The following is a 26,393-nucleotide window of genomic DNA, read 5'->3' as shown; positions in this document are numbered from 1 at the left end:
AAAAAAAAAAAAAAAAAAAAAAAAAAAATGAGTTTCAATAAAGTTTATTGTAAAATAAAATAGGAAAAGGGAGATGTACAGATGAGGGGGTTTGATTTAGAGAAAAGTAAATGTATGAGGTAAGGGAGGAATGCAGCGAATTAAGGTAAAGAGTAAGTAGTAAAAAGTAAGTGGAGGTGAATAAACAGTATAAAGGTTGAGATTAGTGTAGTTTCTTTAAGGCTTTGGCCTCGGCCTTTGCCTTCATTACTTGACTATATTCAGTATGTAAAAGGGTGTCCCAAAAAGTAAAGAAGGGTTGGGCGAAATTAGTTTTAATACCATGGGCTTGATGATGAAGATCATGACTGGAGGGAAAAATTAATTATCCGTTATTATGGTACTACCACGTACAAAACAGAATACTTACTAATTGACATTGTTTCCAAACATCACAGTTAATGGGTCCCAAGGGAACGAGTAACCACAATGATCATTTACTACATTAAAAAATAAACATATTGCTTAGCAACGAAATAACACACACATCCGATATAAACGATTACCTGTTTTAACAGTGGAAAATAAAAAGAAATACATGCCCAGACAAGGTGACATGGCTGTAACCTCAAATGCAATTGCAGCCCCACACGTGTCTAATAAAAACCCTTCTAAAGGATGATTGTACAGGGCACCGAATGCATAAGGTACATTAAGACGGTGATGGTGAGAATGCATATATTTGTATGCAAAAGAATAAGAGTGAGCTAAACGATGAAGAACATATTGATGTGTATCGACAATAACCCTGTACAATAAACATATTAGAAAACGACAATAACAATAACAATAACAAAAGACTTACATGGCGATAAAGAACTGGAGACAGGGTAAGACATAATTTTCATAATTTACAGCGATATAGTTTGCAATACGGAAAGCAGAGGTTTGAGGATAGCCCAAATTGATGAAAGCTAAAAGAATGGAGCTTGTATGTCTGTTGATGGCATTTTGATGTTTAATTTCACTGGCTAAAGGATCAATACTCTTCATTAAACCAAGTCCTAATACAATCTGAACCACATGCTGAAGTGCTACCATCACTAGTACTTTTCCAAATGCAACTCTGTTTCTTTTTTGTCGATCTTCTGGTGAGTGGATGCGATATTGTTCAAAAAATGGTATTTCAAGTCTCATTAAAATTTCATAAAAGCTACATTGGATCCAATATGTTGCAATAGGTAACCACAGCGCCAATAACTCATACGACCATGGATCAAAGGGAATCGAGTCTTGGAAGCTTGAGCTTTTTTTTACATGTGTTGAATTCATAGTATATTATTTTGTTATTGAAGAAGAAAGAGAAGAAAAAGAAACAAATAAAAAAAAAAATTATGGTCTCATAAAAACCCGGAATTCTCGGCAAAATTCCCATGCGGAAGGTAAAAAAAAAAATGTGATTTTTAATTTTACAGTTTTTCATTGTCAAACTAGGACATGAAAGAGCAATGACATGGCTTAATTTCATTCCACTTTGCGCAGCATGATGTAATGATGTTTTTACAGAAATCACAGAAAAGAAACAGAATAATGTCATTGTACTCTATTTTTTATCTGTATTACTTTTAGCCCAAAGATCATCCGACGGGAGTAGAAATACCCGGTCGACGAAAGCATTATTTCGGCTGATGGTTTTTACTTTTTGACATCTTACCACATTATAGCACATGAGAAACCTTTCGTTTTTATTATTTTTTGTGTTGGGTAAAACGGCCCGAGATGATGAATTTCATCAATGCGTACGTGATTGACCGGGGCTATTTTTATCTAAAAATGTCACCGAAAATAGTTACACAATGACATCACGCTCAAGGAAGGATATGGAAGTAAAAATCAAAACAAAACAAAAAAGCCTTTTCTTGCAGTGCCTTTAGTCACGAAATCAGACATTCTTTGAGCCTCGTGGTAATACTCTGAATATAAAAATGGCCATTCAAATTCAATCTTAATTCGGAACACTTTTTGAATCTCAGTTGAAACGCACCGTAAGCCCCAATCTACAATTAATCAATCTGTGGCTGAAAATTTCCTCTGTTTTAGAGGATTGGAGTACACTATTTTCAGAAATTATTTGCACAAGCTGGGGAAAAAATTGCCCACTTTTTTGACTTTCCACACACATTTTTTTTATTTTTGCATTTTTAAAATTAATTCAAGTGTCGAATAAATTCTACTAGAATTGCTTGAGACACTCGAATACAAAATAAGAAATATGATTGTGCATTATATCTTTATTTAAAGCCAGCGAAAAATACAAATAAAATTAAACCAATACTATCATGTAACAATTGATCTTCTTTTTCGCTCGGTCAGCACCGCAATTATGAGTTCCGAAGACTTAGCAGAGAATTATGCAACTAGAGCAATTGATAGCACAAGAACAACAGGCCCAATCTTCAACAGGGAGCTGGATAGTGTTGAGGAAATCATAGATATAATGATAAAGTTAATTGTCATATCACATTAAGGATGGATAGTAATATAAAAATTAATCATGAATCACACAGTACCCCGCTTGTTCTCATCCTACCGTTGAAGTCTGTACACAAGGCACAATCGAATAAGCCTGGACTATAGAATATTAATAGATCCTAAGCACAAATATTACTCTTGTCATTTGATGTTTTATTACTGTTGATCCCTCTGACTAATATTTATATACGTAGTCCGGTAGGGCCAAAGTTAAAAACATGTTGATTATTAGCTATTACCAGGTTATTACATCATGATCCAATAAGGCGCTTAATAATATCCCTAAAACTATCAAGTCCTTCATATAAATATCCATAGTCTTTTCTCACAGACCATCATACGTAATTTATTTTTTCGTCCATAATAAAGTGGTATCCAAGTTCTAGTAGTACCACTTTTGGTGTTACTTTATTTTTGTTCTCCATGCAAAACAACGACAATGCCCAGCAAATACTTATGTTGTAGTTGAAGTATAATATACATATACTTGGGACTTCTTTATTTGAAGTTCCGAGCCTGGTTTGAATATCAGGTTTTATCCTATTTTTAATAAAGTTCATCGTTTTTCTGTCTCGTATTGATACTTGTGCTAATCGACTATTTCAACTTACTGCAAAGGGCTTAAAAGTGTCATCATTTTAAGGTTCACAGTCACAATAAAAACTGACAAATGAGTTTAGAGAGGGGCTGTGAGTCCTGAACGGCAAAAAAACACACACCTTTGTTAGCATTTAATGATTTAACATACACTTGGGAGAGGGTGACTGTAAGTACCGAACGGCAAAAAAAAGAAAAACTAAATCACACGAGAGGGCCGCAGGGAAAATGTCTAGAACACCGTATTTTCTTCAAACGTATTTTTTAGAATCACGTGATGGTCTACACATAAGTCTTTACGTCGATCGACATGCTCGATTTCTGTTTTCTATAAAATCTGCTTCACTGTCATTACAAGCTACTACTGGAACGCATTTATATGACTACCATGTTCTAGCTTGCTTAGGGGATTTTGCCAATGTTTCTATTTTAAGTAAAGGCCCAAACATTATGGATGATGAAAAACATTCTGACATAAGCTCTTGTATATCAGTCTACAAATAAAGCTGGTTCCCGCACTTTATTCTTCTCCTTTTCTTTTCCCTTAACATATTTCTTCTATCGTATGAAATTATTGGATAACGTAAAAAGGTTAGTTAGTACTGACTCTAGTTTCTTTCAAAAGACGCTAAAATGAAAAAAGATATTATTGCGGTATTGTGGCCGCAGCTAGTCTGTGCTATAGGAGGGCGACCTCCTGGGTAGGGTTCTTGAGTTTTGGAACTCAAAGACTGTGAATTACAGGTGTTGCACTGTAAATATGTTTAATCATACTGGCCTGCTGGTCTTAGCCAGAATTGCTGTGAGTGGTATAAAAAAAATACGGTTAAAAAAAAATACGGAGGTCTAGACATGGTCCTGATCGGCAATCTCAATTTACAAACCTAAAACCATTAAAATTTAGAAACCTCAGTCGGTGTGTATCTGATGGTGGCTTGAGATATCTCTGGCATGAATTTTCTTGCCCAAAAAATCGTTCCCACAAAGTTTAGGGAATTTGGCTGGGAAGAAATTCCCGGGAATTTTTCTTAAAAATTAAGGAAATGATTTTTTTAATGTTTGGCACCCCTATTTACGTTTGTGGAAGGATCCAAAAGTGCTCTGTTACATGCCAATTTTGACAGTAATCAAGCCATGCAGTACGCCATGTTGGGAAAATGCCAACCTGTTAAGTTGGAATTTTTTAAGCAACAATCTGAAGATGTGGTTAATATAGACAGTGTCTATTTTCGAATGAAGCAGCTTTGAAGTTGTCAAGCTCCATTCCCTTCAAGTCTGATCTCGTTACTAGTGTAATCCCAAGCAGAATATCATTTAGCACTGAAGATACATCCAAGCTCCTCACAACCAACGACAACAGCAAGAACCAAGGTCAAAGTAACAATGAAGCGGTATTTCAAATGTCGATAAGGAACTCTGCTGTGTCAAGTTTATTAAACAAGTTGGGCCCACACAAGATGATAGGAAAGGATATTTTGAATGTTCTTAATTTTGACTACAGACAAAATCTTCAACTACTATCACTTGTACCTTCAATTTTTAACGGGGCAATAATCCAAGACAGCTATTTTACCCTTCTGACATGTGGTAACTTTTCTGGCACCTCTAGCCTCAAATCTTGAGATTCTAAAGGATCGATAGGCCACACTTTCAAGTTTTGTATTCACATCTGAAGTATATTCGCGCAGTAATAATGCTGATTCACACTCTGAATCATCAGAATTCTCTTTGCCGAACGAACCAGAGGAGATCAGTTGTAATATATATCTCAAGTCAGATGGGGGGCCGAGATTCCTTATTTGTGTAGACACTTTTTATGGTAATGCTTACTGTAACAAGGTGGATGTGTCTGGCGCAGCAAGTTTTGTTTATTTTACCGGGTTTGATATAACTTTGAGTATATGATATAAAGCTGATTATTGGTACTACTACCTTAAATTTGTTGATTGTTTCCTCCGTTGAAGTTGGTAACGTCGTTGAAGCTCATGCTGATACCGGTGTCAAATTTAGCAAGTATAAATTAAACTCCAGCATATGTCCTATACTGATCAGAACTGATCGCGAAGAAAAGGTTTTATAGCAGTTCGATAATGGTATTCAAGACAGAGCATATAAATTATTTTTTTAATTACAGATAACATTTATCGTTTTCTTCTTTTTATTATTATTTCTGTTAAAATTGGTTTATTATCATATATTGAATATAAGTATCATTAAAAGGGCTACGTAGAAAAATAATGATGAGATTTTGAAGTAAATAGTTTCTATCGAGTCGATTAGCGGAACATCAGACGCCAATAAATGAGATAGGTAAGGCAATATAAGAGTTATGAGATATAGTACATGTAATTATGTGATCAAATGGACTAAAGACATCATCTCTGACAGGTAAATTAGCAAAGAGAAACATATCACGTTTTTCCGCTTTAATTTTTGTTAAATATCTATTTTGTGTTTTCATTTATGTATCTTCAATACTTTCTTTAGAAGATCCACTGCTAAACATCTTTTCTCAAATAAAATGATAACTGAGTTGACCATTTAGTATTTATCTCTGAAGATGATACTAAGATTGTAAAACATAACCAGGATTTTAGTTAAAAAAAATATCAACCAATTTTTGGAAGAGTTCGATTAAGGACGTTAAGCGATTCCTACTGAAAAGAATTCGCATAAACATAAGTTATTCTAGTATCTGGATGATTTCTTATGAAAAAATTAAAGATTCAGTTATTTTATTCCGGTGCATATCACTGGTCTCAGCATCTGTATTTTTAAAAAAGAACAAAAAAAAAAAAAAACTGACCGATTGATAAACAGACTTGGAATATTTGTCAGAGGTACAGAAATGATTTAGTCTATACACAATGATGCAAACATTTTATACGCCTTAGCACATGTAAACCCACTCGAATCGGCAAATAAATAATGAACGTAACAAAAGCACGCCAATAATACGATAACCAAGAAAAAGTACACCAGCTTAAAAAAGTACACTCAGAGTACACCGGCTTAAAAAAGTGCACCAAGAGTCCACTAAAGCTTAGTTCTCGTGGTAGCTATCAATTTAGTGTGAGTTTTAATGCAACCGCTGCAGACATCAGCCACCTTAGCTGAAATGTTATCATGTACTCTACTCTATTTTACGATTGTGAGCACGTTGGCTGCAGTCATTAGTAGGTGTAATTTATGTAGTTATGTATTATGTACTTTGCCACACGAGTTAAAATTTGAGGACAAAGTATTCATTGACGACAGCATGTCATATTTAGGTACGATTCATACAAGATTAAAGAAGTAAGTCGTTTAAATTAGTAAATTATATAAAAAAAACTAACATTTAATGTTGCATATAAACACACATACACTGCTATACAACTTCTCCTACTATGAGTACATACTTTATTATATAAAATATTGCATGGTCAGCTAAATTATATATAAATGACAGATGTATGTGAGTTTATGTCTTAATTTAATGTAAGAAACCCCTTTCCTATCAAATCATGAATATAAGCAAGAGAAACTCAATATTAAGTGGTTCTCTTAATCGATTAGTTACCCATCGAGAGAATAACATAGCTATTATTGTAAATAGTTCACTTACATATATATTAATATAGTTATACGACTGATAAGTGTGTAATAAAAATAGTCTATACATTAATGGATACCTATTTGACTTGACATCAGACATCTGAGAAAACTATCCCTTCATTCAGCGTCCATTGCTTATTTGATATCTTATGCAACGACAGCTCCCTTTGAAGCCGCTGTGTCAAAAAATAGAATACACTGGTTGGTATCATTTATATTTAATTGTGATCTATACTATGTTAGGTAGTGCAACTTCAGCTAATTACGGCTTCAATATATTTAGTCAGACTATGTATGTAGCTGATATGATGATTTAGTCGCTTTTTGGTTTATGTCCAGGCTTTAAACCATCGATCCCATTTTTAACAAATTGATCCTATGGAGGAGATAGTGGTAGAAAGTAGGTTCATTTTGATGTATTGTATAAATACAAAAATAATTTCATTCATTAGGTTGGATAGGTCAATCTATCTTTGTTGATAAACGCACTTGATTGGATGGTACATAAAACTGAGTTTGTTGACGGTACCATGGGCTGGATAGAACGGGTTGCGCAGTATGAATACATAAGCAACGAAACCCTCTCGTTTTCAATCAATTGCTCGTTGGATACAGAAGCATTTTCTCATTTTAAACTGATTGAAAAACTTTCATACGACGTAAAGCTAGCTTCATATACTGATTAATGACTATCATTGACACGACTATCAAAGGTAACTAAGGTTGCAGCGGTAAGTCGAGGGAAAAGAGATGGTAAACCCAGTAACAATGATCCTCAAAGTGACTGTTTATGAGACTATATTGGTGTCCTTTTTTTTTTTTTTTTTTTTTTTTTGTTGAAAATAGTCTATCTTCTTTTTTTTTTTATTATTATTTAGAGGAAAAAAAAATAACCTTACATCTAAACCCGACTTTCACAAAAAAAAAGAAGAATAAACAAGATAATCAAAATAATAAATTAGTAAGTGACTTAACCTAGTGCATTAGGAATCAAAGAAAAGAATATATAAAAAAGATGAAGCACCCCTTGTGAAAAAAAAAAAAGATTTCGCTTTGGAAATGGCTTGTAACCCAAAAGATGATTCACTCAAGCCAAAGTCAACACTGCATCCAGAGGAAGAAAGCAAAGGAAAAGGACTATAGGTGAGCTCCCTTCTTTGTGACAACTTTTGTTTTGGCTTGTTCGTTTGGGGGCTCGAGATTAAAAAAACGAGATTGAAATATAATCGGAACCAACAGGTTGGGATTTCGATTTCCTTGCAAGTTGTTGAACAAGATGGATAGTCATCAAGACAGATTAGATAAATGAAGCAGTTTGGTCAGCAACGTAGACTCGACATTTTCCAAAAACGCGCTTTTTCTTTTTTTTTTTTTAGAGCAAGGGGGCAGTAAGACACAGTGTTTAATTTATTAATTATTTGAATAGAGTTATGGCTGATAATACCGAAGTTAATGTGGATTCAATTATTGAACGTTTGTTAGAAGGTAAGCTTATACAGTTTGATAAGAAGCAGCTGTAATCTTATGTATTTTTGATAACAGTCAGAGGAAATCGTCCTGGTAAGCAGGTTCAGTTGGGTGAACATGAAATTCGATACCTTTGTTTACATGCTCGTGAGATCTTTATGAGCCAACCTATCCTTTTGGACTTGGAAGCGCCTATTAAGATTTGTGGTGATATTCATGGTCAATACTATGATTTGTTAAGATTGTTTGAATACGGTGGATTTCCTCCCGAGTCGAATTATTTGTTCATGGGTGATTATGTTGATAGAGGAAAGCAATCATTAGAAACGATCTGTTTATTATTAGCTTACAAGATCAAGTATCCCGAAAATTTCTTTATTCTCCGTGGTAACCATGAATGTGCCAGTATTAACCGTATTTATGGTTTCTATGACGAATGTAAGAGAAGATACAACATCAAATTATGGAAGACTTTCACAGATTGTTTCAACTGTTTACCTATTGCTGCTTTGGTTGACGAAAAGATCTTTTGTATGCATGGTGGTCTTTCTCCTGATCTCCAAAGCTTTGAACAAATCCGCAGAGTTATGAGACCTACTGATGTACCTGACACTGGTCTTCTCTGTGATCTCTTATGGTCTGATCCAGATAAAGATATCAACGGCTGGAGTGAAAATGATCGTGGTGTCTCATTTACATTTGGCCCTGATATTGTATCCAGATTCTTACAAAAGCATGATATCGATCTTATCTGTAGAGCGCATCAAGTTGTTGAAGATGGTTATGAATTCTTTTCAAAGCGTCAATTAGTCACTATTTTCTCTGCTCCTAATTACTGTGGTGAATTCGATAATGCTGGTGCCATGATGAGTGTCGATGATTCTTTAATGTGCTCATTCCAGGTATTTTTACATGTTTCATTATGTTTTTTTCTTTGTTACTAACAAACTTGTAGATTCTTAAACCCGCAGAAAAAAGAGCAAAATACGGTAGTTATGCTGGCAACAAAAACGCACCAAGAGGAAAGAAGAAGAATGGTTCTTCATAATTCCCTTCTTTTTTTTTATTACATATTTTACACCCCCTCTCTCTATCACTCGTCTTTATTAAAGAACAAAAAAAAACATACAATCAATCATTGTTGCACAGAATTTAAACACAGAATTATTTACATAGTTTGCCACGTATTTCTTTTTCTTTTTTTTTGTGTTCCTTTTTTTTACACTTTCTTTTCATCATCATGAACTTTGACGCCATTGAAGAACAGGTAAAAAACTAGAAAGCAAATGGCATTAGTCGGTAGGTTTTCTAATGTCTTTTCCTCTTTGCAGGACGGTATTCGTTTCTCTTGGAACGCATGGCCTTCATCACGCATTGAGGCCAACAAGACGGTTGTACCCATCTCTTGTCTGTACACACCTTTGAAAGAACGTGAAGATTTCAATGTAAATCCTATCTGGTATGAACCCGTTCATTGTAAACCCCCTTGTCGTGCGGTCTTGAATCCTTACTGGTAAAACCTTAAAAAAAAAAAATTGACATTCATGCATTAACGATATAACAGTCAAACAGATGTACGTGCTAAACTTTGGATCTGTCCATTCTGTTTGCAGCGAAACCCTTTTCCACCTCATTATAAGGATATCTCCAACGAGAACTTGCCTTCCGAATTACTACCTAGATACACTACCATCGAATACAATTTAAACAGGGCTGCTCAAATTCCTCCTATCTTTTTATTTGTAGTCGACACTTGTCTTGAGGAAGAAGACTTGAAAGCATTGAAAGAAGCTTTGATTGTCAGTCTCAGTTTATTACCTGAGTATGCTTGGGTTGGGTTGATTACGTTTGGTACTATGGTAACAATGATATTTTGATTGTTTATTTATTTTTGATTATTCATTGTTTATTTATTTATAGACGCAAGTCCATGAGCTTGGTTTTGCTGACTGTCCAAAGTCATTTGTGTTTCGTGGTACAAAGGAATACAATGGTAAACAAATTCAAGAAATGCTGGGTTTAACTGCAAACGCTGTCAGACCCAACGGTGGTCCCACCATGGCTGCTAATCGTTTCTTATTGCCCGTCAAGGATTGTGAATTTGTCTTGACTTCTATATTGGAGAACCTTCAAAAAGATCCATGGCCTGTTGCTGATGATAAACGTCCCATTCGTTGCACCGGTGTTGCTACGAGCGTTGCTGTAGGCTTATTGGAGTCTGCTTTCCCTAATACAGGTGCTCGTATCATGTTATTCAGTGGTGGTGCTGCTACAGATGGTCCTGGTCAAATTGTCAGCAGTGAATTAAGAGAATCTATCCGTACTCATCATAACATTGAAAAGGAAACAGCTAAATGGTACAAGAAGGCTGTCAAGTTTTATGATGCTTTAGCTAAACGTGCTTCTACCAATGGTCATACTATTGATATCTTTGCTGGTTGTTTGGATCAAATTGGTCTATTAGAAATGAGATCTATGGTCAATCAAACCAATGGTGTGATGGTCTTGTCAGATTCATTTACGACTGCCATCTTCAAGCAAAGTTTCCATCACTTGTTCCAAAAGGACTCCAATGGTCACCTAATGATGGGCTTTAATGTGACGATCGATGTTCAAACTACAAGAGAGTTAAAGGTTTCTGGTATGATTGGACATGGTATCAGCAACAATAAAAAGTCAACCAATGTAGGTGACATAGAAATCGGTATTGGTGGTACCACCTCATGGAAGATGAGTACACTGACACCTCATAACACAAATGCCATTTATTTCGAGGTAGCTAACCAGCCTACACCTTTTACACCTGGATCCCGTGGTTTGATCCAATTCACTACACATTATCAACACTCAAGTGGACAATACAGACTTCGTGTGACGACTGTAGCTCGAAACTTTGCCGAAGGACAGAGTCCTGAAATTGCAAACTCTTTTGATCAAGAGACTGCAGCTGTATTGATGGCACGTATTGCAGTATTTAAGGGAGAGGTGGATGATGGACCTGATGTATTACGTTGGTTAGATCGCATGTTGATTCGATTATGTCAGCGATTCGCAGATTACCGTAAAGATGATGCACATTCATTACGTTTATCAGAAAACTTTTCAATTTATCCTCAATTTATGTTCCACTTAAGACGATCTCAGTTCTTGCAAGTGTTTAACAACTCACCCGATGAAACAGCATTCTATAGACATGTGTTAAACCGAGAAGGAGTGGATAATTCACTTATTATGATTCAGCCTACTTTGACCAGTTATGCCTTTGATTCAGAACCTCAACCAGTCTTGTTGGATTCAGTCTCGATCAAGCCTGACACTATATTATTACTAGACACCTTCTTCCATATCTTAATCTTCCACGGTGAGACAATTGCTCAGTGGCGTCAAGCAGGATACCAAGACCAAGAAGGTTATGAAAACTTCAAACAGTTATTAGAAACCCCTATATTAGATGCACAAGACCTGCTTATAGACAGATTCCCTGTACCTCGTTATATTGTATGTGATCAAGGTGGATCTCAAGCACGTTTCTTGCTTTCCAAGTTAAACCCTTCCACCACACACACCTCCGGCACTCAATACACTGCAGGTGGTGCTGTTGTACTTACCGATGACGTCAGTCTACAGGTCTTTATGGAACATTTGAAAAAGTAAGTAGTTCTTTTTTGTTATTGTTATGATTTATCTAACCCTTTTTTTGTCTTTCCTTTTTTAGGCTTGCCGTTACTGGTAGTTCATAAATCATCACATACACATTATTACTATTTTTTTTTTTCACTCCCGCTTAAAATAAAATATTTTTTTATCTCTTTGTTTGTTTCTTCCTCTTTCTTTTTTCTCTCTCTTTTTTTTTTTATAAAAAGAAAAGAAAAAATAAACCCAGAAAACCAGGACAGTAACAAACTTTGGAAAGTGGTTGATGCTTCCTAATGAATATAAACCTCGGCCTGTTAGGCCCATGTCAGAGATTATCAACCCAGGTCGTTTTATGAATGAAGGTAAATATATTTATATATTAAAGGCTTTGGCCTTCACACGATAACAAAAGGAGACTAGTGCACATACTAAAACTTTAAAATAAAAACTTTATAATAGCTGATATGGCCGGTAACTGGTATGAAGACTTGCAAAAATACGAAACCAATCTCGACGAGATGGCATCCGCTACTTTAGATCAGGTAAAAGACAAAGCAGAGTTTCAATAAAGAAACGCGTCATCTAATGAACTCGTTAGACCTTTAAAGACGAGATGCAACACGTAGACCAATGGTATTGCTATTTAACTGAAGCCGAAAGAACAGCTACCATGTACACTTTACTTCAACACTCCACTCAAGTACAAGCCAGATTCTTTATTAACTTGCTTCAGCAGATGGTAAAGAGAGATCCACTCTTTTCTCTATTAACACCCAACAATCCCGACGGAGGTAACTTACGATAGTAATTTTAATATTAATATATAGACTGAATTTATCACTTTTTATAGATATGCAGAGTCATTTAGCAGGTGCAATGGCTAAGGCGGAGCTTGAGGCTAGCCAACGTTTAATGTCAGTACTGCCTTACAAGACAGGTCAAGTGATGAGTAGACCTCAAAGTACGACCACCAACCGTCGGTCTGTGGATCGTCATTCTTTTGCACTCGGTGATACGGAAGAGTACACTCGATTATTTAATGGACGTAACGACTTGTTGAACAATAACCGATCCTTTGTCAATCCTTTATTAGACGACACTACCAACAGTAGAAGATTAGTCAACGGGAATAGAACAAGTACGTCTGGACGTACCATGTTTAACAACAGTGGTAGACCTCATTCTGTGATTGAAGGTGATACCAACTTACTCTTTCCAGCTTCATCCACCTCATCCAACTGGTCCAATAATAACAATGCCAACCGTCGTAGTGTTGGCCATATTGGTGATCGTACTAGTAAGATCGAAAGACCTAAATCTGCAGACATTAGCAACTGGTCCATCCCGCAAGACCGGTCTAACAATAATAATAATGGATTTCAGTCTGTTTGGAGCCAACAGCATCAAATTATACCTCCCGCCGCCGCCGCCACTACTAACACTAACAACACTGCTAACAACACGACTGTCAACACCACCAATGACAGTACTGCAATGGACAATGACCTGATTGACTTTACCAACGCCATGCAACAACAACAGCAACAACAGCCATTCCGAAGAAGGGCTAATCTTAACCGAATTCCTGTGGTGCCTGAAACTGATGAACTAATTCGAGCAACCCAAGATTTATTCTTGAATGATTTGGAGACTCCTTCATTCCGTAAACCAACTCCTCCCGGAATAGATCACTATGCTTATTTGATGAACACTCCTATTGTTGACAATAGTAGTAACACCACTGCGTTGGATGAACAAGAATATGCAAGTGATCACAGTGATGCATCCTACATGTCTCGTCGCCGATCCTCCATGACACCCAATTCAAGAGCTACCAAAGATAAAAAAGCTGTCGAAGTGATTGATATGGACTTATTGAAAGGTATAAATAAGCACAATGTCCTCCAGCAAACAAACTAACTGCAAAACACATAGATATACCTGCTTGGCTCAGGAGTCTACGCTTACATAAATATAATACTATTTTTAGTGATACCAACTGGCAAACCATCATTGTCATGAACGATGCTGATTTGATTGCAAAGGGGGTTGCTGCATTAGGTGCCAGACGTAAAATGCTCAAAGTTTTTGAAAACATTCGAGCTCACTGTGATGCCAACGTAAGTTCGATTTGTAGCTACTTCACGTATATCATTTACTCATTTTATTCTCCTTGCAGCATATTGCATACTAGATAACTTATAACTTACCAGACGATTCCCCCAACTCTTGCTGGGCAAAGTTGTTCTTTTTTTTTTTTTTTTTTTTTTTTTCGTCGTTTTTTTTTGCTCCCTTTTCTCTCACTAAATAAAAATACGTATACTTTAAACTGAGGGATTATATTTTGAATTTATTTTAATAGGTGTATTAAAAGAAAAGGAAAATGTGATGGTTCCCTATGCTTCAAAACAAGGAACTTGGTTTAGGCCTTGACAGCAGCAGCAAGAGCCTTTTGAGTACCCTTCTTGGCGAAACGTTGGTTACGGAGGAACTTAGCATCCAACTAAAAATCATAAGAGACATGTCAATCATCAATTTTTAACCCCAATGTACTTCGCATTAATCAACTTACACCCTTTTGAGTACCGTACTTGTGAGCAATAGGCTTCTTAAGACCGTTACGATGAGCCTTCTTGACTATAAATAAATGTTTAATACTCCATGTTTTCGATCCCTTCATCAATAAAAAAAAATCTTACTTTGGTTGTGGTTGGTGTGGTTCTTGGACTTGGACATTACGTTTCTATAGATACATCAATAATCGGTCGCGAGATGGATGGATGACATTTTTTCATGCAATTACCTAGGTCAAACAAGTAGTTGAAAAGAGGGATTTCTATGTGTGCCATGCTGCTTGTCTAGTTTGTTTCCCTTCAATCTGTCCCGTCCGGGCCCTCATCTCCCCCATACTTTCGCGAAGGAGATTGAAATTAGTTGTCCGGCCCGGATATTTCTTTGTTTTGTGCGGCATCTTGTTCATGCACTGCCAAGTAGCTTTTTGTATGGGGCACACTTAGTAAATCTATGATCTCCAATAGAGCGCTCAAAGGTTGTTTGTTTTTCAAACGGTTTAATTGGAGGCATAGAAATTGACATTTTTCTCATCATCGCACTAGCCCAGGGCAGGAAAAAACAAACGGTGTTTGAATTCGTCACAGTTATTGTGATTTTTCTGTTTTAAATTTTCTTCTTTTCTTTCTTTCTTATCAATTGTAGTATGACCGATTTAGAACATAATTACGTTACCTGGAGAAACAAGTGAGCTCTTAGAATTCTCTATAAACCATAATGTTTGTAGGCTAATAAGGAACATGTAGGTATTTGAGAGCATATGAGGATACCTTGTATGTTTATTACAAGGAAGAAAAGGAAGGATTAAAAGAAATGACTTGCTCAGAAGCCCATGGTAAGAATTATATGACATCATTATACTCTTGGTAAATTCAGTTTTTTTCCACTCTTTATTTAGGTTATGGCATGCTTATTTCCGTATCAAAGCGGAACCAACAAGATTTTGATGGTAACTTTAATTATTCACGCGATTATCACCAAATATTAAACGCAACAAAAGGTTTATACAGATATTTTGCTCGGTTTAAAAACAGAAAGGGATTGATGCAGTAAAGTGAAAAAGCTAAAATTAAAACCTATGCCATAATATCTAATTTCCATGAACAGGTGGCAGCAAAAGACAGACCATCACGGTAGATTTGTACCGGGCGATGAAGGAGGAGAAAATTGTGCTACCGACGGTGATGTGGATGTTTGTACTGCGTTATTTATAGCTGCCAAGACATGGGGCAGAGGAGGTCCCAGCGGTGAAATCGATTATAGACATGCTGCCACGGAATTAGCTGCCTCCATCTATCAGCATTGCATCAACCATCAAACACATATGCCATTGATTGGCGATTGGGCTGACCCTGGAGACGAAGCTTATTTGTTAACTAGACCTAGTGATTTCATCTTGAGCGGCTACCTTATATTTTACTACGTAAGTTTATTGAAAGAGTACACGGATAATAGGCATTAACAATCGTCTAAATAGGAGGATGCACAGCGCAAAGAGGAATGGGGTAAAGTGATTTCGGCCATTGTACATACCATCAGTGCTCAGCTGGCTTTGAACCCACAAACAGGCCTCATTGCAGATTTCTTGAAACTGGATCAACACAGTGGACAATATTACCCAGCAACAAAACAAGTATTGGAAAGTGAACACGATCCTCATTACAACTGGAATTCTTGTCGTGTACCATGGCGTATCGGCCATTATTATATGCTGACCCGCGATGAACGCGTGAGACCTATCTTGGAAACGCAAGCGCATTTCTTTGCGGGCCAATTAGCACGAGGCGGCGGCAACGGTGACTGTGGAATTAAAGCCGGTTATCGATTGGATGGTTCCTGTTATGTCGATTATACAGATATGGCCTTTGTGGCACCCGCCTGTTTCTTGTTCTGGCTCTTGGGTTGGCAAGCTCAGTTAGGCCAAATTCAGCAAGAGATGAAGCAAATGGAAGCTACCTATTTTGGTGAAAGTATCGCCATGCTATGTTTGTTAAATGCAAATGTTCCAATCTAAATATTTGTCAGTTGTCCGTAAGCAATTCTATTGATGTTACACTGTCCATCATAAAAATATATTTTTTTCATTGTATTTTTAGATTTTTCTTTTCTTTCTTTTTTAATATTATAAATTTTTCATTCATGGTTTCATTATCTATCTTGACCTTGTTTTGGGCAATAGCAACAGCTGTAAACGGACAAGATGTCATTCAAGTTGATGTCCCCAACAATAAACTCATCAGTAAAGATCTATTAAATATTACATACACCGTGATCGGTGGTGAAATAGGTACTTTTTGTTTTAAAGACTGCAAACAAAAACGAAAACCTAATCAAAAAGAGTTTTTTTTTTTCTTTTTTTCTTTTTTTTTTAGCTAACCCTAAGTTCAACGTCGAAACCACCTATCCAAACTCTCTCTCGATCGACTTTATTTGGTCTGACCATAACAACCCCAGCAATGTGCTATCATTGAATGTTGCTTCAGGCTTATTAACCGACCCTTACCCAGGTGGGCTCAAAAATGTCGAACATAAAGAATCTTGGAAAGCTCCCAACTGCCATTTCTTTAGTCGCTACCCACCTAGCAACTATGATTTTTCGCTCGTTTTTACACCTATATACCCCACAGTGGCCTTTGGATCAGCACCTAATGTAGGAACAGCTCAATCAGCCTTAACTGTACCCTTAGCTGTGATGGTAGATAACTCTACTTTCCCCAAATGTTAAACCATATTACTACTGTACAACTTTTTTTTTTTTTGCAAAAGTATAATAAAAGGCATCTGATCTAAAAATAACCAGTGTCATGAAACTCACCAATCAGTTTGATACTATCGACAACATGTTTTTATATAAAACAACAACAAAAATGTACAATGATGTGTATTTATAAACATAAATATATAAATATATAAATAAATAAAAGCAGTATATACTTCTATATTGCATTATCTAAATTTCGCTCAGGTTTTTTTCACCTGCAACTGCTAAACTATATCTTTTGCTGTCCTTTTCATTCTCCTCGTCTGCGTTGCCACCTTCTTTTTCACCCATCACTACCCATTCGACAGTACCGTTCAACAAGGCATCACTATAATCACTGGGGAAATGATCTGACAAAAAGAAAGGCAGCAGAACGCGGAATAAGATACGTGTAGGAGTTTCTGACCTGAGTCTACGAATGACTGACATATTTAAAAGTCCTGATAAATGAACAAAAGAGATGGGTCGCACTGGAATAGGTTCATGTGTCTTTGGGTTGGGTGGATAGATAGATATCTTGTAGGAAGCGTCTATAAAGACCAACGTACCGGGAGGTGCATTATACCAAAATGGGACGCGAGGTACAACATCTAGATGCATACGAAAAAAAAAAAGGTAAATAAAAGATTGAGTTTATAAAACTATGCACGAACCGTTGTTATATGTATGATTGAAAATCTTGCATGTGATTTCGGGACCGAAAGATTTTCCAAAATCTTCATCACCAATGTTGGGTTGGCCATACGTGTATAAGCCTGAAAAATAGTCAATCAAAGGACTGTCACATTGGATCATTTTGGCAACAAAAACGGTGGCTAGAGCACCACCTAAAGAATGACCAGTAACGTACAGCTTCTTGGTTTTACCCTTTTCCATGGCTGTGTCCTGAAAAATCTTGAGTATCAAGCCTTCTGCTTGCGTATACATACTTTGGTGTCGAACAACGGAAGAGTCGTTACCAGACCAGCTGGCATCAATCGGATCAATGACGTTGGCAAAAATATTAAAGGAAAGTAATTTCATGATGCGTGCAATGGCCAATACTGCGGTCGTAATGGATTGGTATAAAGAGGTACTGTTTATATCTACACGAATATCAGAAGATCTGTGTGTATCGAGTAAGTTGTCAGAAGAAGTAGTAGCACCCATAGCATCCCAAAACCCTTTATGCACTCTTCCCATATCTTCACGCGCGGATGAAATAGCAGTGAGGTCTGCATCAATGTTGGTAACATAGTTTTGAATATTTAAAGGATTTGTTCTAGTATATACATATAAGTGACTTTTGTTCTCTTTTTGTGACCCTATATGATTAATATTTTACCCTCTAAATACTAATAAAACATCATTCTCCTTTTCCACGATGTAAGCACAAACATTCTACAAACACGTATTTATTAATTTTTTCACGTGCTATGTAAACATATTTATTACTTGCCTTGTATCCAATTGGTCTAAAAGTTCCCTCGACATCAAAACCTGCTTGTTCCAACTCATACTTGACAACTGCCACATCTTCGTATGCTAACTTACTCGCCACAGATAGCGTGTGTGCAACTGACAACGAATACTGGGGCTTTTGGAAATCCACGTCCTTCTCATCCGCTGTTTGAATTGCTGGATATTGTTGCTGTTCCTGAATAGTGGCATCGAGTTCCTTTTGCGTGTTGAAAAATCTAGAATCACCCACATTGATTACAGCTATCATTACGTGTTAATTTTTTACAGGTACTTCCTTGATAATGTGACAAGCTTACATAAGTATCGGCTACTGGCATGCTGACCTGCAAATCGAGACAAGACAATTCGAATGACTTGGTCGCTCATTAACAGTGCCATGAACCATAGAAAGAATTGAGAACGTACAAAAATGACAATGAGAGGCCGCAAGATCTTGTTGTGCGAAATGTAGGAAGCAATAGGAGCTAAACGTTTATTCAGACGAGCCAAGATACGAACAATGACTGGCATACATTGTTGGATTGACTTGAAACTGATATAAATAAAGGCTGGCGTAACTAGTATAAAGACTGACAGCAAGTACCAAAATAGACTCCAAATCCATCTTCCCTTGTAATTAAAATAGTAGCCAACCAGGGCGGGTACAAGTGCTAACCCTAATGTAATTTCTGTGGCTAGTTGTAAGTTGTTTGTTTTCATTGCTAAAGAGATAAAATGATGAAAGAAAAATAAAGAAACAGCGTGATGATTTATAGACTGGGGATAAAAATTTAAAAGTTACATCAATCATGATGACATTCATGTGATTTTAGTGCCACCGGGACCTTAAAATACAAAAGCTTACAGTTTTTATACTTTAAATTCAGATGAATGAAAATTATTTTAGACAAACACAAAGAGGTTTTCAGACGTGTGAGTGTTTTTTTTTCAGACGAATCAAAATTAAATTTCAGACGTTTAGCTTACCTTTTTTGGATGAAGAAGAACTTTTAGTGAAAGAGAAAATTAGTCAAGACAATTGTATTATTATAATTCTGGATGTCTTACCCAAAACGTAACGAAAGTTTTATAGATTTATGGTCCATGGATGTTAGAAAATAAAGAATTAGTACATCTGTTAAATTAACAACATGTTGCAGCTTACCTGTAAGGTGTGTGAAGAAGTTATATCAATCACACATAATTGTGATAAAAAAAAAATTATATCGTTTGCTCTGGACGCTCAAATGCTGGAGGTCTTCGGTTATTATTGTGAGCGGCAAACATGAAAATATCAAAGATATTTTTCGCAGCATTGATATCACGATTCCAAACGATATTACAACTGTTATTGTTACACTTTAATACCGAATGTACTCTTCGTTTTGATTTTGCTGTCGAGACATTCTCTAAGGCCCTGTCCTTGCAGACATTGCATACTTGGCTTGTCAAATATTCATCAATAAAACAAATTTGGATGGTATCTCCACGCATTTGCTGAAGCTTCTTTTTTATTAACTTCACAGGCGCGGCTTTGTTTCCCGTAAAAAGTAGCGTCCCCAAATGCAGTTACAGTACTTGTAGGCGGGTTTTCTGCGTCTTGAGGTGCATTGGGATAATGAATGGAAGTGTTCTCCGTAGCAGTCTTGACCCCTGTTTTACTTCCTCGGCCGTACTTTTTGCTTTCAACAACCAAACGTTTACAAATTTCTTCTACTGCTTTTTGTTTCTTTATATAAGTTTTAAATTTTAACTTTGATGACCTATATCATAAAAGTATTACTACACTTGCTCATAAAAACATAGTGATTTGGATTACCAGTTATCATTGTTATAATAGTTGCATAAAATATCATATCTAGTCAACAAGCCGCTTTTTAGATGCGAGTAAGAAGTCATGAGAGTTTGTGGTTTTTAAGGAAGGCAATTGACTGATCAGCTGAAAAACTGATTCGTTTTGGCTTTGATGTTTATGTCTTTGAAAAGTAGTTTGGTTATATCCACAAAGATGATAATATTCGTCGAGACTAGTCGCCCTTTGCCGCTCCTTATCCCCAGAAGAGTCGACGGCTGTAATCAAGTCTATAATTCCTGGATCGACTCCCCAAACAGTACAGCCATTTTGAATGTCACTGATACAAAGTCTGTGGAGTTATTCTTTAAGGCTATTGACCTCTTTACTAAACGCGTGAAGAGGAATGAAACAGAATAGCCATCAGTAGTAATAACCTTGCTTGTTGTTAATTTTAGTTAGAGACTGGTTAATGTAACTATTACATTATTGAGTAGCCTACTTGAATGTTTTCTTTACTGTCGTTAGACTTTCTCTGGTACGGAACCCTAGTTTGGGGAAATTGAATAGCTGATGGTAAAAATCAGTTAAATCAGATTCACTTTTCGTCTGTTTCGGGTAGTTTGGTATTTCAGATTGCTTCACCAATCTCCAAAAAGCTTGAGCATCGATCTGTATGGATTTGGTACGAAATGAATATATGGGTGCAATCGAAAAAAAACGGTAACCTCTTTTGTCTGTGTATTAGGGAAGAGTAAATGATTCATCTCGAATCCTTGATTTAACCGTGTTAATAAACTTTTGAACTATTGATACTTGCTGAGGAAAAAGTTGTGAAAGCTTTCTTCCCTGAATAAATGCTTTGCTGGAGTTGATCGATTGCAGTGTTTCTTCCAACAAAGATGAGAATTTTCTTCTGTTCATACCAGCAGTAAAAGGAAGTTCTTTAAGCTTTCGATAAACATACCCTTTCGAAGCAAATTTTGACGATTTTTCCTCCATTACATAAATTTTTTATGGACTTCTTGTGACAGGAAACTAAACCACTTGAAAAAAAAGTGTGTCTTGAAGTAGAGGGTATTGGAATCGCATTTATCAGTTTGGTATTCGGACCACATACTCGCAATGTTTCTAACGATTTGTAAATAGAAGTTACTGTGCGGGACAGATGATGTCCAGGTTGGTCTTAAGCCCTGCTTCTGTTTGTAGATGAAATACGCCAATGATTTCCGTGAAGCAATAGAAAGATCCTTGCAAAAATTGTCTGAACTTTTGTCAGACATTGTCGTCAGAAAATACATGATTGATTTTTTTTCATGCATCTTGTGAATCTAGTTCCTGACCAAAACTTCGTACTGTTTTCCAGCAATAGTGAGAATGCTGGAGTATTTTTGGCTTTTTAACGACTCGTAGTTAAGAGTTGTAGACTCGCAGAAAAGAGTATAGTACTCCTTGAGATAATCTGGTACTTTTTTTCCATTCCCAGTCAATAGAGCGAACATGTTTGTAAACAAGCTTTGTTCAATAACTGGGATTGATTTATTTTCCTCAAGTAGTTTGATAAAGACAAAGTTGGCAAAAAGGGAGCCCACGAATAAAACTTTGGTTGTATAACGCGACAGCTTTCTTATATTTGCAATAAATTGTTCATTTTTACAAATATTGGATAAGGAAGCCTTGATCACAAAGTGTTCAGCTCTCTCATCATGGATGCGTACAGACTCTTTTACCTTCTTGTTTGGACACAAGTTACTTGTCTATCGTGCGTGCGTTTTCATTTTGCACGAGGGGCATTGTACTGCCTTGCCAGTTTTTTGCTCTTCTCTAAACTTTAAAAGGGCGTTTTTCTTGTTGATCTTTTCCTCTACTTTTTCGAATGCTTTGGTTTACTTTAGGAAGAAGAAGCACAATCCTGCTCTAATATATACTGCTTTAAAGTATCTTGCTCTACAGTGTCTTGCTCCACAGTGTCTTTCTCTACAGCGTCTTGCTCCACAGTGTCTTGCTCTACAGTGTCTTGCTCCACAGTGTCTTACTCTACAGTGTCTTGCTTTTCAGTATCTTGCTCTACAGTGTCTTGCTCTACAGTGTCTTGCTCTACAGTGTCTTGCTCTACAGTGTCGTGCTCTAAAGTATTATGCTCTGTTGTATCTCGCTTTACTATAATATCTATACACCAGAATCATGATAAGTATTATAAAGAAATACCAATAAATTACTGGATACTTTACTTTCTTTAAACTTTGGGTCTTTAGAAGGTCTTTCTGAGTTTGATGATGTAAAACGCCTTTTTATTTTGGGGTTAAAAGAGGAAAAAGAGTGAGAAAGATTTTTTTTTTTTTTTTTTTTAATAAATCAATAAATCAGTAGAACGGCTTATATAACATTTATAAAATGTAATGTCTCGGCCATCAGCTACTATGGCCAATCACACCAGGTTTTTTTTGTGTACTTCTGTCTTATAGAGCAATACCTTTACAGTAGAAAGAGTATTTGATTACGATTACCATTTAACACAAAAACCCGCTAGGAAGCAAAGTATTCGTATAAAAGCTATTATTGTTGTAATAATAATAGTTGTAATATATACTGTGTTATAACATACATACATACCATATAATAATATCAGTTTTAGGGTCTCGTTTCTCCGAAACAGGATCGGACTGAGGCGCCAGAGTAATTAGAAAAGTTAGGGAAAGATATCAGAAAAGAAATGTTATTCCAACAACAAAGTGGGGTGGAGGTGGTGTAATGATCTGGGGGTACTTTTACAAAGAGGGATTCGACTCTTTAACCATAATGGATGACACGGTAAATCAAGAGGATTATATGATTATTTTGGGTGATAATTTATATGCCTGGTTCAAGGAATTACTTAGAAAAGTAAGATAAAGACTTTATCTTACAAGAAGACGGGCTTCATGCCATACTAGGACCCACGCACAGTGGAGGAAACAGACCCATCAGATTGCGGGATTTGAGTACTGGCCTGCCCAAAGTCCAGACTTAAACCCACTTGAGCATCTCTGGTGGGCCTTAGAACGTCGGATTGCTGAAAGAAGATCCAAAGTAAAAAACGTGAAAGATTTGAGAGCTGTGATAGGGGAAGAATGGGAGCAAATGGACATTTCGCTTAGTGGAAAGTATGACGAGTCGATGTCAGGCTGTTGTTGCAGCAATAATAATGTGGCTTGTTGTTACACGGGATAGGATCTTTCCTATAAACACTCTTCTTTTTTCCAATTTCAATAAAGATTCTCCAGTTTTGTCTTCACCTAAATTTGGGATTTATCTAGTAATTGATACTAAGTAGTATTTCCTCCGCTTTTTGTTGCTGTTTGTTGTCCATTGTAAATTATGCAATCACATCATCTTCTTACATAAACCCGTCGTAAACTCTTTACTCTTTTACATCTAAGAACCATATTCTCTTCTCATCTCTCACTGTATTATTATCGATTTACATTTATATGTCTTATCCATATATTTTATCGTCTAAGATCACTTCAGAAATATTCTTAGTAAATAATAAAACTAAGTTGACAACTAAAAGTCTGGTGCTCACTATCACAATTGTTATATAATAATAATTGTCTCTTTTTTAAATCTAAATCCGTACCAGCGCTATATCACTGTCACTGATGCTCTAGGAGGCCCCACCAAATATTAAATAATTGTTTATTTTATTTTCGTATACCTCTTATGTTTATCTATTACTATTTAAATTTTGACATTGATTCCTTCAAATTTGATCGAGAATAATATCATTGAAAATAGAGTAATATTTTTGAAGAAAAATTTTAAACATTTTTTCCCAAAATCACTTGTGTGTGGCTGTATGGATGAGGGTGAACTTCAAGCATATGAAGAAGGCTCGTTCGGATCCATGTCGGACGACTTGGAAGATGATTCTGCTGCAGAAGACGAACTAGATTATTATGAATCAGGAGATAGAGAATCTAGCTACGATGATGAAGATACTCCAGTACCTACAACAGAACCAGTGGAGATTTGCTTATTGTACTCGGATTCCGAGTAAAAATAAAACATTTAGCATAATTTTTTCTAAACCTGGCTTGTAACAGTTGATGAACACTTTCAAAAGACTCATGAGATTAAAGCTCGTTAAACTCCTCAGTTATAAACTACTGAGCTTTTCTTTTTCTCTACAAGGATTCCAATTCATTAAAGAATTACGACGCTGTTTTTTGAATTGCGCATTATCATTTTAGCAGAAGGTGCACGAGACAAGAAGTATTGATAAAGAAGTTCTTAAGTTTACTTTATATCCATTATGAATATACCGCCTATATATTTTCTCGCTAGATCTACGATACAAGTTTTTTTCTTCTGCTTTTCATACTTTATAATTTAATTTTTCCACCTCTTGTCCACTCTTGTCCAGCTCTTGTTTAGATTACCTTCATTGTAAAAGTAAGTGTATGCAAGTAAACCCAAAAAGAGGGATATGAAAGTAGACCCGCCTTTACAAATTGAAGGAATACATCATCCGACCCGACGCTCTAACAATTACACTTTAAGCTGTCTGTGGATACTGAAAACGCTAATCTTCGATCAGAGAGAGACGCTTGGACACGTTACTTGAGCACCGTTCCCGAATTTAATCATCAAACACCCGGCACAATAGTCTACAACTTGACAAAGCAAGCAGACAAAGCAGACTATTCGCAGACAAAGCAGACTATTCGCAGACAAAAGTGACATTCTTGGAAAAAGAAATGCACGACAAAGCAGAGCTTGTACAATTGATGATGGACTACGTCCGTGATGTCAAAGTTGCAATTTTAAAGAAAGATCGGGAAAACGTCTTATACTGTGAACGAAACAAGTTAAACAGCGCGAGAGAGAGCATGCTTAAGGGACATATTGATATCTTTATATCTCAGTTACGTCTCTACGATGAAGCAGAAGTAGCCGAGTCTAAAACGACTTATGATGAAAAGAAGACGCTGCGTATTTCCCATCTCAAAGAACTTTTTCGTAACGTCCAGAATAAATTCGTTGAAGAGGGTAAACTTTACATTAAGGCTTTGTCAATGACTTTTTCTCTTCCCGTCGAAAACGGTCCTTATGGAAAGCTCACATCTGGCGCCAAAATCACCGAGTTCTTGGAAAACGTTTACGATGATAAGGAATCAGCTCTCGAAGGTATTTAGAAATCATATTTTATTCTATTATAGATGTATAAGTTAATTGGTATTATGATTAGATTTCACGGAATTTAAAAATGAAGTTAAGCAGCATTTCTCACTTTATTCTCGTATGAATACTCGGGAAGACGAAATCCCCATCAAACAGGAACCACTTCCATCGCCTGCACGAGAGTCATACCCATTCGTGGCACCTATTATCAAACGAGAGCAACCACCGTCACCATCACCCACACAGGATATACCCGCTAATACATGTGTGCATGAAGCCTCTGAGGATGTCAGTGAAAACGTTGATTCTGCAAACGAGCCGGAAGAGATGGAGGTCAACAGAGTGACCGAATATAATGATGAAGAAGAAGGATATGAAGAGCCAGATCATCATTTGGTTGATTTGGGCTACAAAAGCGCTCAACCTGAGGATACTACATATAAATACTGACAACCCATTGATCGTATTTTATGCCAACAGTAACATTAATAAAAATTATTTAATACAGTTCTTAGGTATTTGGGGGTGAATAATATAAATATACCAAGAAAAACAGGTCTTACGCAATGTTGACTCCATCTAATAAGTTTGCAACCCACGAATTGAAGACGTTAATAAGTAGAGCATTGATCGGCGACATGCTGTACATAAAATAGAAGCGATAAGCCATATTCCATCCAAACACATGTAAAATCACATCTCATCTTATATCTTGCACCAAAACTACCAGTGTAATTTTTCAAGAGTTGAGTCAAGGCTCGAATTTAATTGGCTAAATGTCCTAATTTATTATAAAAAACTGTACCACCAAGTTCAAAGAATGTTTTATTTGAGAGGGCACTATATTGTATGTACACG

At 36.3% G+C, this 26,393-nt stretch overlaps 13 protein-coding genes across 13 annotated transcripts; 8 read left to right on the top strand and 5 right to left on the bottom strand.

The window, feature by feature from the left end:
• Window positions 1-28: 28 nt before the first annotated feature.
• Window positions 29-1,402, bottom strand: EV154DRAFT_504368 (fatty acid hydroxylase superfamily-domain-containing protein). The gene is made up of 4 exons (XM_051601041.1): window positions 845-1,402; window positions 546-787; window positions 410-479; window positions 29-347 (listed from the first exon to the last, which is right to left on the bottom strand). The coding sequence occupies exons 1-4, from the start codon at window positions 1,309-1,311 to the stop codon at window positions 203-205; spliced, it is 924 nt and encodes a 307-aa protein (XP_051459057.1). The 5' UTR covers window positions 1,312-1,402; the 3' UTR covers window positions 29-202.
• A 2,795-nt stretch (window positions 1,403-4,197) lies between these two features.
• EV154DRAFT_504367 (uncharacterized protein) lies at window positions 4,198-4,754 on the top strand. The gene has a single exon (XM_051601040.1). It carries the CDS (start codon window positions 4,509-4,511, stop codon window positions 4,728-4,730), a length of 222 nt encoding a protein of 73 aa, XP_051459056.1. The 5' UTR covers window positions 4,198-4,508; the 3' UTR covers window positions 4,731-4,754.
• Window positions 4,755-7,910: 3,156 nt separating this feature from the next.
• On the top strand, window positions 7,911-9,316 carry EV154DRAFT_185988 (serine/threonine-protein phosphatase PP1). The gene is made up of 3 exons (XM_051594264.1): window positions 7,911-8,190; window positions 8,248-9,074; window positions 9,128-9,316. Exons 1-3 carry the CDS (start codon window positions 8,136-8,138, stop codon window positions 9,218-9,220), a joined length of 975 nt encoding a protein of 324 aa, XP_051459055.1. The 5' UTR covers window positions 7,911-8,135; the 3' UTR covers window positions 9,221-9,316.
• Window positions 9,317-9,359: 43 nt separating this feature from the next.
• On the top strand, window positions 9,360-11,994 carry EV154DRAFT_441190 (protein transporter SEC23). The gene is made up of 5 exons (XM_051596950.1): window positions 9,360-9,439; window positions 9,504-9,685; window positions 9,737-10,031; window positions 10,093-11,822; window positions 11,888-11,994. Exons 1-5 carry the CDS (start codon window positions 9,413-9,415, stop codon window positions 11,910-11,912), a joined length of 2,259 nt encoding a protein of 752 aa, XP_051459054.1. The 5' UTR covers window positions 9,360-9,412; the 3' UTR covers window positions 11,913-11,994.
• Window positions 11,995-12,000: 6 nt separating this feature from the next.
• Window positions 12,001-14,114, top strand: EV154DRAFT_186003 (uncharacterized protein). The gene is made up of 5 exons (XM_051594265.1): window positions 12,001-12,170; window positions 12,268-12,350; window positions 12,407-12,599; window positions 12,659-13,928; window positions 13,988-14,114. Exons 1-4 carry the CDS (start codon window positions 12,092-12,094, stop codon window positions 13,726-13,728), a joined length of 1,425 nt encoding a protein of 474 aa, XP_051459053.1. The 5' UTR covers window positions 12,001-12,091; the 3' UTR covers window positions 13,729-13,928; window positions 13,988-14,114.
• A 25-nt stretch (window positions 14,115-14,139) lies between these two features.
• On the bottom strand, window positions 14,140-14,636 carry EV154DRAFT_441186 (ribosomal L29e protein family-domain-containing protein). The gene is made up of 4 exons (XM_051596949.1): window positions 14,612-14,636; window positions 14,508-14,551; window positions 14,381-14,445; window positions 14,140-14,311 (listed from the first exon to the last, which is right to left on the bottom strand). The coding sequence occupies exons 2-4, from the start codon at window positions 14,542-14,544 to the stop codon at window positions 14,231-14,233; spliced, it is 183 nt and encodes a 60-aa protein (XP_051459052.1). The 5' UTR covers window positions 14,545-14,551; window positions 14,612-14,636; the 3' UTR covers window positions 14,140-14,230.
• On the top strand, window positions 14,637-16,666 carry EV154DRAFT_504347 (Six-hairpin glycosidase-like protein). The gene is made up of 7 exons (XM_051601039.1): window positions 14,637-15,066; window positions 15,126-15,214; window positions 15,278-15,328; window positions 15,380-15,428; window positions 15,487-15,802; window positions 15,857-16,410; window positions 16,476-16,666. The coding sequence occupies exons 1-6, from the start codon at window positions 15,026-15,028 to the stop codon at window positions 16,391-16,393; spliced, it is 1,083 nt and encodes a 360-aa protein (XP_051459051.1). The 5' UTR covers window positions 14,637-15,025; the 3' UTR covers window positions 16,394-16,410; window positions 16,476-16,666.
• On the top strand, window positions 16,148-17,402 carry EV154DRAFT_186012 (uncharacterized protein). The gene is made up of 3 exons (XM_051594266.1): window positions 16,148-16,410; window positions 16,476-16,666; window positions 16,752-17,402. Exons 2-3 carry the CDS (start codon window positions 16,519-16,521, stop codon window positions 17,102-17,104), a joined length of 501 nt encoding a protein of 166 aa, XP_051459050.1. The 5' UTR covers window positions 16,148-16,410; window positions 16,476-16,518; the 3' UTR covers window positions 17,105-17,402.
• EV154DRAFT_418323 (Alpha/Beta hydrolase protein) lies at window positions 17,330-18,979 on the bottom strand (the record flags this gene model as incomplete). Its single annotated transcript, XM_051595833.1, has 5 exons — window positions 17,330-17,730; window positions 17,794-18,401; window positions 18,465-18,520; window positions 18,564-18,841; window positions 18,898-18,979. 5 exons carry the CDS (start codon window positions 18,977-18,979, stop codon window positions 17,330-17,332), a joined length of 1,425 nt encoding a protein of 474 aa, XP_051459049.1.
• An 822-nt stretch (window positions 18,980-19,801) lies between these two features.
• On the bottom strand, window positions 19,802-21,374 carry EV154DRAFT_585849 (uncharacterized protein; the record flags this gene model as incomplete). The annotated part of the gene is made up of 5 exons (XM_051606773.1): window positions 19,802-20,002; window positions 20,100-20,309; window positions 20,448-20,724; window positions 20,875-21,044; window positions 21,159-21,374. The coding sequence occupies 5 exons, from the start codon at window positions 21,372-21,374 to the stop codon at window positions 19,802-19,804; spliced, it is 1,074 nt and encodes a 357-aa protein (XP_051459048.1).
• A 329-nt stretch (window positions 21,375-21,703) lies between these two features.
• EV154DRAFT_418302 (uncharacterized protein) lies at window positions 21,704-22,057 on the bottom strand (the record flags this gene model as incomplete). Its single annotated transcript, XM_051595832.1, has 1 exon — window positions 21,704-22,057. A coding segment is annotated over one exon (354 nt), but the record flags the coding sequence as incomplete, so codon positions are not given.
• A 1,785-nt stretch (window positions 22,058-23,842) lies between these two features.
• On the top strand, window positions 23,843-24,411 carry EV154DRAFT_480130 (uncharacterized protein; the record flags this gene model as incomplete). The annotated part of the gene is made up of 2 exons (XM_051598308.1): window positions 23,843-23,893; window positions 24,130-24,411. The coding sequence occupies 2 exons, from the start codon at window positions 23,843-23,845 to the stop codon at window positions 24,409-24,411; spliced, it is 333 nt and encodes a 110-aa protein (XP_051459046.1).
• Window positions 24,412-24,932: 521 nt separating this feature from the next.
• Window positions 24,933-25,985, top strand: EV154DRAFT_585842 (uncharacterized protein; the record flags this gene model as incomplete). The annotated part of the gene is made up of 2 exons (XM_051606772.1): window positions 24,933-25,541; window positions 25,603-25,985. The coding sequence occupies exons 1-2, from the start codon at window positions 25,112-25,114 to the stop codon at window positions 25,983-25,985; spliced, it is 813 nt and encodes a 270-aa protein (XP_051459045.1). The 5' UTR covers window positions 24,933-25,111.
• Window positions 25,986-26,393: the final 408 nt, after the last annotated feature.

This window comes from Mucor mucedo, assembly GCF_025094135.1.
Source record: "Mucor mucedo strain NRRL 3635 chromosome Unknown EV154scaffold_32, whole genome shotgun sequence".
Classification (NCBI taxonomy): domain Eukaryota; kingdom Fungi; phylum Mucoromycota; class Mucoromycetes; order Mucorales; family Mucoraceae; genus Mucor; species Mucor mucedo.
The sequence above is the reverse complement of the archived record's forward strand: the minus strand, read 5'-3'. Positions and strand labels throughout refer to the sequence as shown.